The sequence below is a fragment of the Python bivittatus genome, unplaced genomic scaffold (assembly GCF_059951505.1).
Source record: "Python bivittatus isolate LINGU-HERP-01145 unplaced genomic scaffold, Pbiv_v1 ctg000220_np1212, whole genome shotgun sequence".
In the NCBI taxonomy this organism is placed as follows: domain Eukaryota; kingdom Metazoa; phylum Chordata; class Lepidosauria; order Squamata; family Pythonidae; genus Python; species Python bivittatus.
Genome location: NW_028277048.1, coordinates 7488744 through 7504140, shown reverse-complemented (window position 1 = coordinate 7504140; position 15397 = coordinate 7488744). Strand labels below are relative to the sequence as shown.

Below are 15397 nucleotides of genomic sequence, written 5' to 3'. Positions count from 1 at the left end.
ATAGTTTTAGTTTACAAATATTTTTAAATCCCCATTTAAAAAAAATAGTTATATTGTTTTCCTACAGCAATTGTTAAACTTTTTTTTTCTAATTCATCATCCTGGCCAATTTTTCTTCTTGTTGGGTGGTAGGTAGCAATCAGCAGAGACTGAAACTCACTTATTCTTGTGCCCTTGAGCTGAAAAACAAAGGAGCAAAGGGCTCATTCTCAGTTCCTATTGTTTCAGATGGCTGGAATATTTGAGTTGTTTTGAGTTTTGTTCTGTTGGGACACAGCCAACTGGGAACTTTCCAACAGAATGTCTCAAATGGGCTGTTTCACTCAAGACAAGTGGTTGGAATGTTTCAGCAGAAAGTTCTGAACTTGAAACAAAACGTATTTCCCATTTTGTGCGCACCTTTAAGTGGAGGAGCAAATGAAACTTGATCATTTACATTTAAAATGGCTCTTAAGGCTGATGGAAACATAAGAGCTTGTTTCTAATTAATATTTTGAAATTTGGGATGGTGTGAAGGAGGAGGAGGGGAGGAGCATTTACTTTTGCTATTTAGTTTACCTGTGGGAACTAGGTAAGAAATGGGCATCAGTGGAGAATATGTAGGCTTCAAAAATGAACATATTTAGTAAAAAGTAAAAACCAACTAATATACTGGGGCTATCTTAAAAACATACACAGAGAGAGAACTGCATTGTATCTTTTGCACACGATAGCATCTGGAGAAGAAATAGATTTCCTGTCAGTGTGAGAGCCAGCTCAACAGCAATACACAAACCCTGGCTGTGAATATGGGACTGACTAACAGAATCAGTCCATTGGTAAGTCAGCCAATAAAGAAATATGTAAATAAATAAATAAATAAAGTTGACATTTTAAAAAATTGTGTATGGCTAAGCTAACAGAGGTGGGATGTGTAGAAAAAGATTAATGGGTCAAGTTAACCTGAGCTAAGGTTGGCTACTGATCTGAGGGGTTTTTTTGTTTATCACTCACAACAGGCTAGAAAAACTACTCTGCTTAAGTGCAGAGGTGGAGGGGGGTAGGATAAAAGCATCATAACAAATATACAATGCACAAGATTTGTATGCAGGTGTGTGTATTTTCTTTTAAGTTTGCCATATCATGGCCTTTGCTGAAGCTTTCTTCTCTCAAAGTCATCAGGGGGAAGTAAGGCAACCTCAGGACGAAGATCCAGAAGCAAAGAGAGGAATGAATTTTCTTGGTAGCTGTATATGCAAGATTTAAAAGATTGAGAGAGAACAAACAGGCCTTGTGTAACATTTGCCTGGGTTGAATTATACATCCAGAAATAAATTCAGAAATAATTACATCTCATCACGTAAAGGGAATTTTGTAAGCAATGACCAACGTGCCTGCCCTTCCTTGCTCTCCCATTTAATGATCAGGATGAAGTGGATTTGGGCCGGACATCCGTTCAAGTAAAGGATGCCTTCGAATAGAAAACTGTCTTCCGTAAAGTAGGACATATTTCTAGCCTTCACTCCCCATTCGATAATTTCAATCGTATTCTTGGCCATTACTCTCTTCCAGGCCTTCTCTCTTTCAATGGAGCCAGATGATGAAATATCTATCCGGAAACACATGGGAATTGGAGGCAACCCTGCCCTAAAGATCAATTTAATTATCTAAATTCTGTCTCCTCAATATGCCTTCAGGTTCTGCCTCCTGATGACAATGTCTCCACGTTTTTGTTTCTCAAGGTCAGAACCTCAGGAGACTCAGCAAGAACCTTTAACCACATCCCAGACCTGAGCAGGGAATTTCCCCAAGCTAGCTTCACTTGTAGTGTATAACGGAGGCAGTTGGGCCATGGAGAAATTGGGTGAGACGCCATTGGCTGCATAAGCCCTATTGAAATGAATGGGGATCCATTCAGGAAACACAGCTATTAACAAATTCAGAAAAGACCAGTCTTTAGATTGATGGAGAACCTCATCATTTTGCAAATCAAGGTCTTGAGCTGGCCAAAATAAATAGGACTTCAGAAATGCAGGTTAAACACAGTAGGTTTCACCTGCTGAAGGCAGATATACAGCTAAACAAATGTATAACATTCCAAATGTTGAATTTGTATAGGCAGGTCAAAGATGGATTCAGTCAAAGACCCTGAATGAACCACAGTGAAAGCTTTCGATGCTCTTTTTCTGGCAAATTTATTCAGTTTCTCCTCAAGTTTTCCTTTGTGGACCAAAAGGCAGCCAAAAAAAAAAAAGTCACAACTATGTTTCTATTATCACTTTGGCCAGAAATGCCAATGGAGAATCACTTCCACAATTATTCCCTCAGTGTCTGAGTAGGTTCACACAACACACAAACCGTGGTTTGCTTTAGTTGGTTTATTGAGTAACCCATAGTTGGGAAGGTTCACATAAACTGCTAGGCCATAAACCAACTATGATTTACAGACCACAATGGCTGCATCTATACTACATGCTTAGCCCAAACCAAACAAGCTACATTTGCATAGTTTAGCACAATATATAAATCAAGTCTCTGCAACCCCGTAGGCTTTTCTTCAGCTATTATTCCAACTGATCCTTGACAGTTTGCAGCTACCCCTTTTCTACAGTTTCAGCCAGAACCTTCTAACCAATGACCCACAATGTCTGCCACTCATTGGTCTTTAACCAGGGATGTTCATGGGGAAAAGGGGTCAAGATGGTGGCTGCAACCACATGATTGTAGCCCCTGCCCCTTTTATGTCATTGCATGTAGCACAAGTAAAAAAGGGGCAGGGCTAGAATCATATGGTTGTGGTGGCCATCCTGACTTTTTTCACCACCCTTGAGGATGCCCCTGCTGTGAACTATTAGCCAATGAAATCCCTTAGAACTTTTCTGGGTAGTACAGCTTTGCCCAACCTGGTGCTTTCCATGTATGTTGGAATTTCAACTTTCAGGAGTCTCAGCCAGCCTTGGTACAGAGGTTGTGTATGTATATGACTGCTAAAGCCATTGCAACTTCTTACTAACTCTAAGGCAGTGTTTCTCAACCTTGGGCACTTGAAGATGTATGGACTATTCAGTTCAGCCTTCTAGTTGCACAGTCCCATCTAGAGATCTACTTCTCAGTCACCACAGAGCAGTGTTTCTCAACCTGGGCAACTTGAAGATGTGTGGATTTCAACTCCCAGAATTCCCCAGCCAGCATGGCTGGGGAATTCTGGGAATTGAAGTCCACACATCTTCAAGTGCCCAAGGCTGAGAAACTCTGCTCTAAGAGCTTTACTGACAGTTGACAAGTTGCCAGCAGCAGGCCACTGTCATCAAAGCGCCTCAGTTAACCAAGACATTCCTAGGTAACCTTTATAATTATCAACAAAACTATATTAGAACATGCACTGATTTAAATTTTTACACATTTTATACAACTTCTGCACCTTAATAGTACAATGATAATTGCTTCCTTGTTAAAAATTAAGAATGCATACTGTTTGAATACGCATTGATACGAAAAACTAGGTTTGAAGCAGGCATTGTTTTCCACCACGTATCTGTACATCCACCAAGAAACTCTACTTAGCTGTAAATCTCTCCTAACCATATATGGGGTAAAATAGACGTTTGTGGCTATTTCAGGTATGAGAAAAATAGGCTGCACACCAAAGGTTTATGTCGGTCAAAAATATATTTGCATGTAGTAATCTAAATGGCCATATCACATACAGTATTCAATAGCAGGTTGTGTATGTTTTCACCTACTTTTTTGCCACTTACATACTTTATATTTTTAGTGGATATGTAAAGAGAAAAAAAAAATCCTAGGTTTACATGGACATCTAAAGAAAGTAACATACGAAGGGGCTTTTGGTCTCCGTCTGTACCTGAACTGCCCTGGGCTTGTGTTTCTAAATCGAAAAGAAGTTCTATTCACCAACCCCAGTGATCACAGATAAAGGTGGCAATTATTGCTAACCTTATTGGACACCTCTACAGAAGTCAACAGTGCACATGGCTCAAAAAAGTTTTTTTTAAACCCACAAAGGTGCTACTTCTTTAACAGGAGGAAGGACAAAGCTATGAAGACATTCCCTGCACCCAGACGGAAAGACAAAGGCTTAGATATCAAACTTATAGATTTCAGCTACAAGATTCTGCAGGAAATGGGTGAAAAGAGATTTTATTGTTCTAAAAAGGTCACCAAGAAAATGCAAACAATCTGTAAGATATATGTACATAAGGGTTAAATCAAGAATTCGTACCTGGACAACTGCCCTTATTCTTCCTCCACCCCTATTGTTGTATCCTTTCCCTTAACTAAGAAGTTTTTGTATTGAATGGTTAACTGTTGCCTTTGTTCCACCTGGCGACAGTTTAAAAATATGATAATGCAATTCAAGCCACCGCAGCGCTGTTCAGTTAACATTAATGCAGTAAAGATGAAGCCCCAGAGACTACCCTGTGCAATGTAATTGGCGATGCAGTAGCCATGCACAGCATGGCACGATAGGATGCAGGAGAAGCAAATAGGCTGAAAAATATGCGTTTCTGGACTATAAAAAAGAGGAGAGGCAGGAAGTGAACAAAAGGAGATTTCCCCTTCCCAAATGATTTCTCTGCAGCCTCAGCTTAGCACTGTTGGTATGCACGTATAACTTTAGCCAGTTGATAAAGAGATCTTAAGAGGCCAAGCCAAGAAGTTAGCAATGATGTAGGATCCTTCACTGATGGGTCCTACAGTATATGTGTGCATGCATGCAGATGCCAATGCATACATTTCTTGGTGGCTGGAAACCCGTTATGGACTTTCTGCATGAAAAAGAAAAAAACCCGAACTTGTGATTTATGGTTTTGATGATTAAATAAGACAGATTATAGAAAGAAGAGAGTATCACTTTAGAGAGAGGGGTTAAAATATAATTGTACCTATAACTGCTGGGAAGAAGATCAGAAGCTACTTCTTTATATCTTTATATCTTTTTTCTTTTTCTCTACTTTTCTCCTACTTTTTTTTCTTTTTGCACTTTTAGCTTTTTCGTTTATTTCCCTCTTTCTCTTTCTTCTCTTTCGTTCTACTTTAGTTTGTATTGTTGTTAAAACTTTCAGTACAAATTATATATGTATATGTATATACATGCACATATACAGTATGTATATAGTATAGGTGTTTGTGCACACATGTAATTCTGTTTCTCTTAGTTTCTCATAGGCTCAGCCTTTTTGCAGGGCCAAATTTAGACTTGGTGAGGCCCTAAGCTATAAAAAGTTTGGATACCCCTTGTTAAAAAGCTAGACGAGAAGGTCTCACTAAGGTGCATACCAAAACAGGACCTTGGGTTGCCACAAAAAAATTGAATATATATATATATATATATATATATATATATATATATATATGCCTTTTAATTATTTAATAGCAAAATATTTAAAGTGAAAAATTTTTTTCCAGATGAGTGCATTTACTGATTATATATTTATCATTTGGCTGGCTTGATCTCCCTCATAGTTTATAATATATTATACCCTGGAAACAATACTTAAATGTAATTTTAAAAATAATTTTAAGTTACATTAATATATATACAAAATGCTGACAAAATTACTTTTATTAATGTAAGTAATAATGAACTTGTTTGCAAAATCAGAAAACTGATATTCTGACATTTTGTGACGCTCTGTGGATTGTGAGGCCCTAAGCTGTACCTTGTTCAGTTTATGCCAAAATCTGGCACTGCTTCTAAGAACATCTCTTCTGATATCTACTTGGAAATGAAAATTGTTTTACCCAAGGCTTGTAGCCACAAACATTCTCTCTACTTTTCTCAGAGGTGTCTGGAGATTTCCTACATCCATTTCCTTTCTCCCCAGCCTCTGATTGAGACAAAAATAATCCCCCACAATTAAAGATTGTAGGGAAATTTGTGCTCTGAATTAGGGTTGGAATTGTCATAGCTCAGAGATGACCTGACATTTCTGGGTTTAAAGTTCCTTCTCTGGGCCGAAGAACTGCTGCTTAATGATATCAGGGTGAATTGAGCAAAAAAGTATACAGGTAGTCCTTCCTTAACAACCACAACTGGGACCGGAATTTAGATCACTAAGTGATGCGGTCATTAAGTGAATCATCACATGACCAGACCCGATTTTACAACCTTTTTTGCATTGGTCATTAAGTGAATCATGCAGTTGTTAAGTGAATCACACAGTTCCCCATTGATTTTGCTTGCCAGAAGCTGACAAATGGTCACAAATGGGGATTGTGTGACTCCAGGACACTGCAACCATCTAAGTGCAAGCTGGTAGCCAAGTGCCCAGATCATGATCATGTGACCGTGGGGGCTCTGTGACAGCTGTTTCAGGCGCCACTCATAAATCACTTTTTTAGCGCCATCATAACTTTGAATGGTCACTAAACAAATGGTCGTTAAATGAGGACTGTCTGTAATCAGTAGGCAACTGTGAAATTACTGTCTTCCTTGAATTAAGCTTAGTGCAGGGTTATGGAAATAGCTTGCCACTGCCTTCTTCTGGAATAATGTTTTTTTTCTCTTTTTTTAAAAAAACCTTCCCATTCTTCAGGTAGTTGAAACGTGCTATCATACCATCCCTACCCCAGTTTTCTTTTTCCCAGCAACTTCAATATCTCTTTCTGGGAGAGTTCTATTCCCTTGATCACCCTCAGTGTGCTAAATCACAACCACCCAAAAAGTCAAGCCTTCTCCAGAGAGAGGAATGTAAGGGTAACATTGTGGGGCTGTTTCTTCTGGTCAACAAGTCCTTCAGGTTCCATTTCTATGGCATCAGGCAGAGCTGGATTCTTCTCTTGATCCAGTAGGTACCGGATCAACCTCTGTGTCCCAAATACCCCAGTCTTACCCATTCCTACTTTGGCAAACTCCATTGCTATCTATTTCCTGCCCCTGCCCCTGCCCCTGCCCCCCCCCCCCATCTACTATATAATAGGATTATGCAAAAGCTTCACTTTGGAGATTCAATGATGTAACAATTGGACTGGATCTCTAAATCAAATTAACTTCCAAATCAGACTGACAATTTGGATCAAACGATCAAGATGCCTGAAAACTTGATTTACCTACTCAGAATGGCTTTTGAGCATGTGCAAAAATCTCCCCCCCCCCCCCCCGGATCAATTCATAAAATCAGGCAGACTCAATTTCTTGAATCAAATCAAAGTTAATCAAATTAACAATTCAAATCCCAAATCAATGAATCAGATTGGAGTTGAACAGCATGCCCCAATTGGTCCATGTCTGTTAACTCTCAGTCCCTGAGTCTTTTGGACAAAAGGCTTCTCAGGGTTATCAATCCAAAAATATCATGCAATTATTCCATTCTTAACTCCATAGCAGATTTTTCTAAATGTTCTGCTAAGACAGAAAACTAAATTGGAAAAGACAGGTGAGTTACCAATGTAGGACAGCATTGTTGGACCTCTCATTACATTCTCTGAATACAGCAGGGACTTAGCAATGAACACCTCTTCTAAATGCATCTTGATAATCTGGGCCTCAGGAAACCAAGCAACCATACAAGTGGCCATACATCTAATAATATTCGAACAATTTGAGGGGAACTTGGCCTCAGGGACCTACTCTCCACTTTACTTTTCCAGAGTAGGTGAAGGCAGAACTCAGAAGGGGTAGAGAAGAATGGGGACAGTGAACTGAGAAAACCCTTCCAGATCTTCTCTGCATCCCCTCTCCCCCAAAGCACTCTCTAGTGTCTTCTTCGACGTAAGACGTGGGTAGTTGGAAGAAGAGACATACTAGGTCTCCCTTACTCCAAAAGAACCTAAAAAGAGAGTGATGTTTCTCCCACCATCTGCCCAACCTTGCTGAAATGTCATGCTTGCTGTGGTAATTAGAACCTCAGTTGGACAAAGTGTGCTTTGATCTGAGCTGAAACTAGGGACTACGGTACCAAAGGTTGGCACAGGGTGGTTGTTGTAGTTGCTGCTGCAGTTGGATTTCTGGATGAGGCCATGAATCCCACGTTAAGTTTGCTTACATCTTAATCTTCTCAAACACCCACCATTTCCAGATGTCAAAGCAGGCCACTTATACTGCATAGGATAATTTAAAAGCTCCATTTTTCTTCAATAAAGATGGTAATAAAGAGAAGAATAATGGGTGTTCCTCCAATCACACTGATTTAGAAACCAAATTGCCAGCGGCTAGAGGCTTAGGTTTATAAAAGCCACAGTAGAGGTTTCAATTGGTTTAATCATTTCCTTTTCCCAAGGAACCTTGGGAATTGTTGAGGTTGTGCAGCCAGCTCACCAGACTATTCCCAGGATACTTTGGCAGGAGCCATGATAGTTTAATTGGTATAAGATTGATGTACATTATATAGAGGTGCCTTCCTCTTTTTTTTTTTTTTTTAAAAAAAGATATACAGAGGCTGGTTTTGCAGGTTAAAGAAATGCAGAAACAGAATTCATTGGATCACCCAACACATTCTATAACATATGAAGGTTGCGGTCAGAAAATGACATCCATACTGCAAGCTGCTAAATTCGGGGGGCACATAAGTCAGTCATGAATCAACATTATATGGGTGTGGCAGGCCTCATACAGCAAATGAACGATGGCCCAAATCCTTCAGTCCCCGCCCCAGCCCCCCACCCCCGTGCCCCATTCAGCCCCAGACAAGCCAGCAGTAGCATCCAACCTGTTGGAACTAGAAAGCCAGTGCTCGTTTGCAGATCCTAATGAGTTGATTTCAAATGCAGGGGTAATGTAGGCTAGTAAAATGGACCATATGGTAAGATCTTCACCTATTTCCCTTCCCTTTGCTCTGTGTACTTCCTTCCCATCCCTTGCTTTATCCTGGACATTGGCTGGGTTGTAGAAGTCAACAATCCTTGACTTTTGCTTGCATGACCTAACCGGTGACTCCCACTTCTCCAGAATGGTCCTTGTTTCACCGTCTCCTTATTCACTCCCCCCTTCCCACTCCCACCCCCTCATTTCCCCGTTGGGTTTATCTTGTCCCTTTGTCCAACCCTCCCTCCCTCATTTATTTTTTATTTTTATTTTTATTTTTTGTAGTTGCCAAACTGAATAGCCAGGCGGTCAGTGGCACAGCGGAAGGTAGCTGGTTGGACTTCCCAGTAAGGTACAGGGTTGGAAAAAAGGCTGATTCCATGGTACGAGGCACGCTTTACCCCAAAGCCTACAGGGCAGAAATCATTAACGCCGACATGGGTGATGTTGTTGGAATGCAAGTACACCACCTGTGGAAGGAAACATAAGAATTGGTTAAAAGTGGAATGTCAACTGGGCTTATCTTCATCAGTCCCCCAAGCAATAGAGACCTTGAAAAGAATTTGTCTTGAGTGCAACAGTTCAGATCTTAATACTGTAAATGCTGGTCTCTGTATGCTAAAGTTGGAGCCAGTGTTCAATTTTTTCACTCTTAGATACACTTGAAGGTCTATGAGTAACACCCAACGAAATCTCAGAAGCCAAAGGAATTGCAGAAGAAGATTAAGAATTTGGGGGATCAGACAGGCCACTGTTTAAAGCCTTGCCCCCATAATGAGAAGATGAGAAATACATTTTTGCAAGTGGTCAGAACTGGAAGAAGGTAAGCAAGAAGAACCATATGTGTCTTTCCCTCAGATCATATTTATCTTGTTTTATTGTTGAATTTGAGATACCTTTGTTCTAACGACATGGCTGAAGATTCCCCATGGAATCTCTAATTCTTGAGCAGGAAACTCTTTTGCAAACCATTTTATAAAGAGCTCAGCTCAGATTAGACCAACAAAGTATTTCATTTATTATCTAAAGCACTGGCCTATTAGAGCAGTCAATGGCCATTGTGGCTGGGAACGATGGGGTCTATAGTCCAAACCCAGCTGGAAGGCACCATACTGGGGAAGACTGTTTCTGACAAGTTACTTTGCCAACAATGGTTTTAGGAGGTCAGAATGAATAACAGAAAAACCAGAATCCCACAAGTCAGGAGCTCCTTCTGTATACCTATTTAGCAAAGCTTGTTTTAGCAACAATTAGAATTTGTTGGAGATGTGGTGGGATTTGGGTTTTTTTTAGGGGGGAGGGGAATTCAGTTGGTTTAGGTTGCCAATCATCAGGCTAAAGATCATGAATTCATATAATGGTTTTACAGCAATCAGAAAGAACTTCTATTGATTTCAATACAGTTTCCTTTCAAGTAAGTGGCATACAATTTGCAGCTTTGCTGTTATTTATTTTGTTATCTGAGTTTTGTAAATTGTACAATATGCCTTTTGCCTAGCATGATATACATTTTAAATTCTAAAACATAACCATGATTATTACAGTAGCACAAGATCCTCATGAAACTACAGAATACACAGAGCTACGGGCAATAAATATATTGTCTTTATGTATCACCAAGAGTTTGCAGAAATCAGTTTGCTGGGTTGCAGAACTGCAGTTCTGGGCTTGCAGTACAACGGAGCCAGCTTCAGTGTAGAAAAGGGCATGAAAGACAATTTGGCATTGAAAAGGCAACCTGAGGACTGGTAAAGCAGGGCAATGTCTTGTTCAGTGCGAATGCTCTCTGCTGGTATGTCAACACAGAGTCCTGGATATCTTTGGGTTATGTCAACCCAATGAATTTTCCAAGCTTTCCCACTACTGAAATTGGTGGTGATTTCATGCCCTCCTCCAAATCTAAGACATACCTGCAGAAACTTGAGATCAGGCAATCCTGGGGGGACTCTTGACAGCTTGTTGTTGTCCAAATGCAACTCGCGTAGGATAGGCATGAAAGCGAGGCTGCCGTTCTCAATCATGCGGATATTGTTGTGTCCAAGGCCCAGTCTATGAGGAGAGAAAGGGGATATAAGGAAAGTGGAGCTTTAGTGTGATGCCAAGCTGTACACTTTACAGTACAGAAGAGGATCAACCCCCACTTCCTGGCACCCACTCTGCCAGCGAGCTGGTTCACCAAAATGGATCAGTGACTGCAAACTGGTTCACTGAAGCACCTGTACAAAACAGCAGGGAGGAGGATGAGCTCTGATCGTGGATCACAACCTTAGAAAGATGTGAAGAGCACAACTCTGTGACATGGTTTATGCATCACATTAAGCCATAGTTTGCTTATGCATCTGTTGGTTAACCCAACATGCTAAGGTTAGGGTTATCAGGTCTGAGCTGCATATCTGGACGATCATAGATATTAGTAAAGGGATACAGAAAACTCAACGCCAAAACCCAACAGTTGTACTCATTAGATTTATACCCCGCCTTTCCTCCAGAAGCTCAGGTGGTATATACAGCACTCTATTTTTTCCCCAATAACTCTTTGGGGGAGGGAGGGCTAAGAGACCAACTCAAAGTCACTCAAGGAGCTTCTGCAATGGAGTTAGATTTGAAGCTGGGGCTCCCTAGACCAGCCCTACTCTACCAGCTTCACCACTACACCACCCTGACTCCTACCTGATTAGGGTTATGTGTGAACTCAGTCATTTCCATTGAGTAGACAGTATAAAGTTTGTGGACAAGAAGCAAGTCCCATCCTTTGATAAAGTCCACCCATTCAACTGTCTCTCTGGGTCAAGGGAAAGAAGATGTCATCAGCTCAGCAGCCCCAAGCACCAAGCAGAAGCAGAAGAGATTTTGTCCTGGTTGCTTTTTTGCAGCTTATCCATCAAAGATCTATCAATCTATATTGCAGATTCCATATCAAACCTCAGGCACTATATTTAAGTATTACATAGGAGGATAATGAGGAAGAGGAAGAGGAAGAGGAAGAGGAAGCTCAGGCACTATATTTAAGTATTACATAGGAGGATAATGAAGAAGAGGAAGAGGAAGAGGAAGCTCAGGCACTATATTTAAGTATTACAGAGGAGAAGGAGGAAGAGGAAGAAGAAGAGGAAGGAGGAGGAGGAGGAGGAGAGAACAAAGACCAATCAGTCCAGGCTCAGGGCATTTGGGTACAGATATTTCAATTTCCAAATGAAGCGGCAAGTAAATGTACAATTACGGCCATCTTCTGTCAGATTCTCTCTAGTCAACTACCTCATTCCTTCGTGCAGCAAGCAGATGTCCCTCAGTGCACCACTCCAACTGCAGCTAAGGATTGGATAAGTGGGCCAGTAAGGAAAAGGTGAGAAGGAGTTGCAGAGGGATTTGGGCTGCTGTTCAGTGTGAGATATAAAAGTCCACATTTCTAGAGTCTGGATGGCAATGCCATTTGGACCCCATTTAAAGAGGAGTGAACGCAATAGAAGCTTCCTTGTTACTGTACCGCAGTGTTTTCACTGGCTGGGGAAGGCTGGCTGGGGAATTCTGGGAGTTGAAGTCCACACATCTTAAAGTTGCCAAGTTTGAAAAACACTGCTGCACCACCGCCTCAGAATGCACATGGGGGTTGGGAGAGTTGTGAAAGTTGTGCTCCAGAGGTATTAGTGCTCCATGTGCAACTTTGTGTGAAATAAGGCCAGGTTTAAGATATGTAATTCCCATGCATCCAAAAACTGCCAAACTTCCTGGGTGTGTCTTGGACGTGTTTGAATTTCTTAATTGGTCCAAAATATTGGCATATATTAGGAGCTGGCCACCAAGGAGGAGCACTGACTCAGGTAGAAACTGCAATGCTGGCAAATGGAAGGCAGAGGATAAATCTTGCCCCTGCGGGGTTTTCTTAACTGAGAAACCAAGAAACCAAGCCTAGTATTGTCCCATGCAGTAAAATATATTGGCCTGAAACTGGCACTGTGTTTGATCTTGTGGGGCGATAACAACTGTGGGCAGCGATTAAATGTGGGGAGCAACACAAAGGGAAAAATTAAATCCTTTTTGCAGCACAGCGGTCAGAATCCAAGCTGCTGAGCTGCTATTAACATTTTTTTTAAAACCCCAGGAGATTCTTTCCAGTCCTTTCATTGCATCCAGATCAGCCCAAAGCCAACCCGTAAAAGTCAAAAGTGGAGAGATTCAGGGATCTGAAAGCAATTTCCCTTTCTCTGAGATTTTCCTCATCAAGTTTGCCTCTTCAGATCAAAATGCTTCAAGGAAAGAAATTGGAACATGCTCTTAGAAAGTTACAAGGGCTGACAAATACGGCTCTTTCCCCCTCTAGTGGCTGAAATATATATTGAACTTGAAAAGGCTAGACCATATTTAGGCCTAGCTTAAATATGCGTGAAGCTTATACAGTGTATGATAACAACTCTACCACCCTATTTTTTCCTCATCTTTCTCAGATTTATTTTATCTATATTACATTATTTAGGAGACATTAGTTCTCCAAATATTACATTTGGGAGTTAGGAGGTAGGCTAGAATTCAAGAGCCTCACTGGACAATTTTATTCCTGTATTTCCAAGAGCAATTCTGCCTTAGTTATTAAGTCATTCCATTTGTCAGATGTACTGAAAACAATTGAAAAGTTTAGAAAACTGGATTTTTACCAGTTGATTTTCCAGGCCTGTCTTCTCAGTCTGCCTAGAAACTGTTTAATTCTCTGATATTATAATCTATAATAAAATATGGTAAAAATAAATATTTTATCATTTTGTGACTTGAGATCAAGTGCTCAATTTATTGTTCACATTTGCACAACAGTCATCCTTATTCATTGGTTATTTTAGATGTGTTTCTTTGATTAGGGGATGGAGACCCCTCAATAACTCTTAAATGGCTTGGTGGTGGCTGTTTTTGAGTCATTCAGGGCAAGGGGAAAGGAAAGGAAAGGAACCAGCTGGCACAATTGCACATGGTCACGCTTAATTATACACTATATTGAGCATGCTGTGCTAGTATGCTCCATGTCTGCATATTTCTACCTCCTATTTCATGCTTGGGATACCTTCTGCTAGTCTGGACCATGGAAGATTACTCCTGAGCACAGTTATAGTTCTTCTCTAGGTTGGAGGAGCAGGTAAGGTCCTGCACAGCAACTTGACTAATCACTATGCAGGGTTGAAAATGCTTTCACCTACAGCCTGGGGGCAGGGGGGTGTCAGTAGAAATTTCTCAGGAGCTTGTTGCTAGGGAGACCACAGCTGAGCTGGGTGGATATTTTAAATCTCCAGACATTTTAACATTTTAGCCAGTTAAAGGTTCTGAAGGGGTGCTTTTGTAGCAGAAAAGGAGGATGAAAGGGAGACATTCTGGATCTCCCTGATACTGGCAGAAGTGATGTTGCAGGTGTCAGTTTGGAAACAGAGAGGAGTAAGTCAATACCTGGCTGTGCCTAGTCAGGTAGGTTACTGGGGGCTCTCACTAGTTTGAACAGAACTGCCCTTCCCTTTCTTATTTGATAAAACTTTTAAAGAAACGTATCTCTCAAATGCTGAAGCAGAATGTATTGCCCAGCTGTAAGGATTGCAAGTCAGGAACAAGGGAGTTAATGGTCTGTTTGTACCTTTTGGGCACCAGCTGGTGAAGCACACTATTTTTGTTTTTTGAATATATTTGAATTCTTTTTGCAGTTACAATTTGCTGCTCGTTGATAACTCTGCTTTGAACACATACCTCTTGAAGGTCCAAGTTCCTCCGTTCTAGCTATAATTTAGAGTATGTTTTAATCAGGAGTGGAGGAGGATGGAAGTTGACTTTGGTCCCGTATCTGAAACCTGGGCAGATTGCCTCCAGCACAGAGGGATGACACCTGGACAGAAGCCTCCAAGATAGGGTCACTACAGCTACCAAATTATGGGCAAGCAATGAAAGAGGCAGAGCAACTTTGCTATATATGCACAAAGGTAAGGGTTCAAACTCTAATGCATGTCCTTCCTTGTTCTGTCTTCTTCCTTCTAACTCCATACATGGCATTACAACTTTTGTTGATGACATGAAATGATCCCCTGACCTTAGTGAAGACCTTGGAATTACAAGGTCAGAGGAAAAGGAAATGCAGAAGAAGGTTCAAGGACAGAGACAAAGTATTTTTGTTACATTATGACTAGGTTCAGACATCACACTAAGATGTGAACCACAATTGCATCCCTAGTGAAACTAAAACTGTATCAAAAGTATATCAAAAGTTTCATGGGGATGACAAGTAAAGAACAATTTCTTCCAAAGTTTTGAACTAACTCTTACTGTATATTCACTCTGAACATGTTCCCTATTCTCTCAACACATTTTTGGCAACTTGAATATACACAGATTTGCCTCCCATTACCCTTTATTCTGTGCAAACTAATTTTGAAGCAGGGAACTATTTGGACTTCCTTGTTTAGCATGTGCACTGAGGAGTTGTGGAAGGACTTGAGGTAGGATAATTTTCTTTTTTGTAAATATTCAAGCTTATTTTGATTTCTAATTTTTATGATGTGAAGTGTGACATCAACTGCCTGGTATCTCAGTAGTACCCTAATCTGTGGTTCTTCAGATGTTGCAACTCATGAAAGCTGCAACTAGCATAGCCAGTGGTGAGGGAAGTTGCTCTGTAACATCTAGAGGTCA

At 40.7% G+C, this 15397-nt stretch overlaps 1 protein-coding gene across 1 annotated transcript in view; it reads right to left on the bottom strand.

Moving 5' to 3' along the window:
• Positions 1 to 8271: 8271 nt before the first annotated feature.
• Positions 8272 to 15397, bottom strand: part of BGN (biglycan) — a 49715-nt gene continuing 42589 nt past the window's right edge. The window contains exons 7-8 of the mRNA XM_007420487.4: positions 10657 to 10795; positions 8272 to 9216 (exon numbers count right to left, since the gene is read on the bottom strand). Coding sequence (XP_007420549.1) covers positions 9019 to 9216; positions 10657 to 10795 — 337 coding nt within the window. The 3' untranslated portion in view covers positions 8272 to 9018. The remainder of the gene's footprint in view (positions 9217 to 10656; positions 10796 to 15397) is intronic.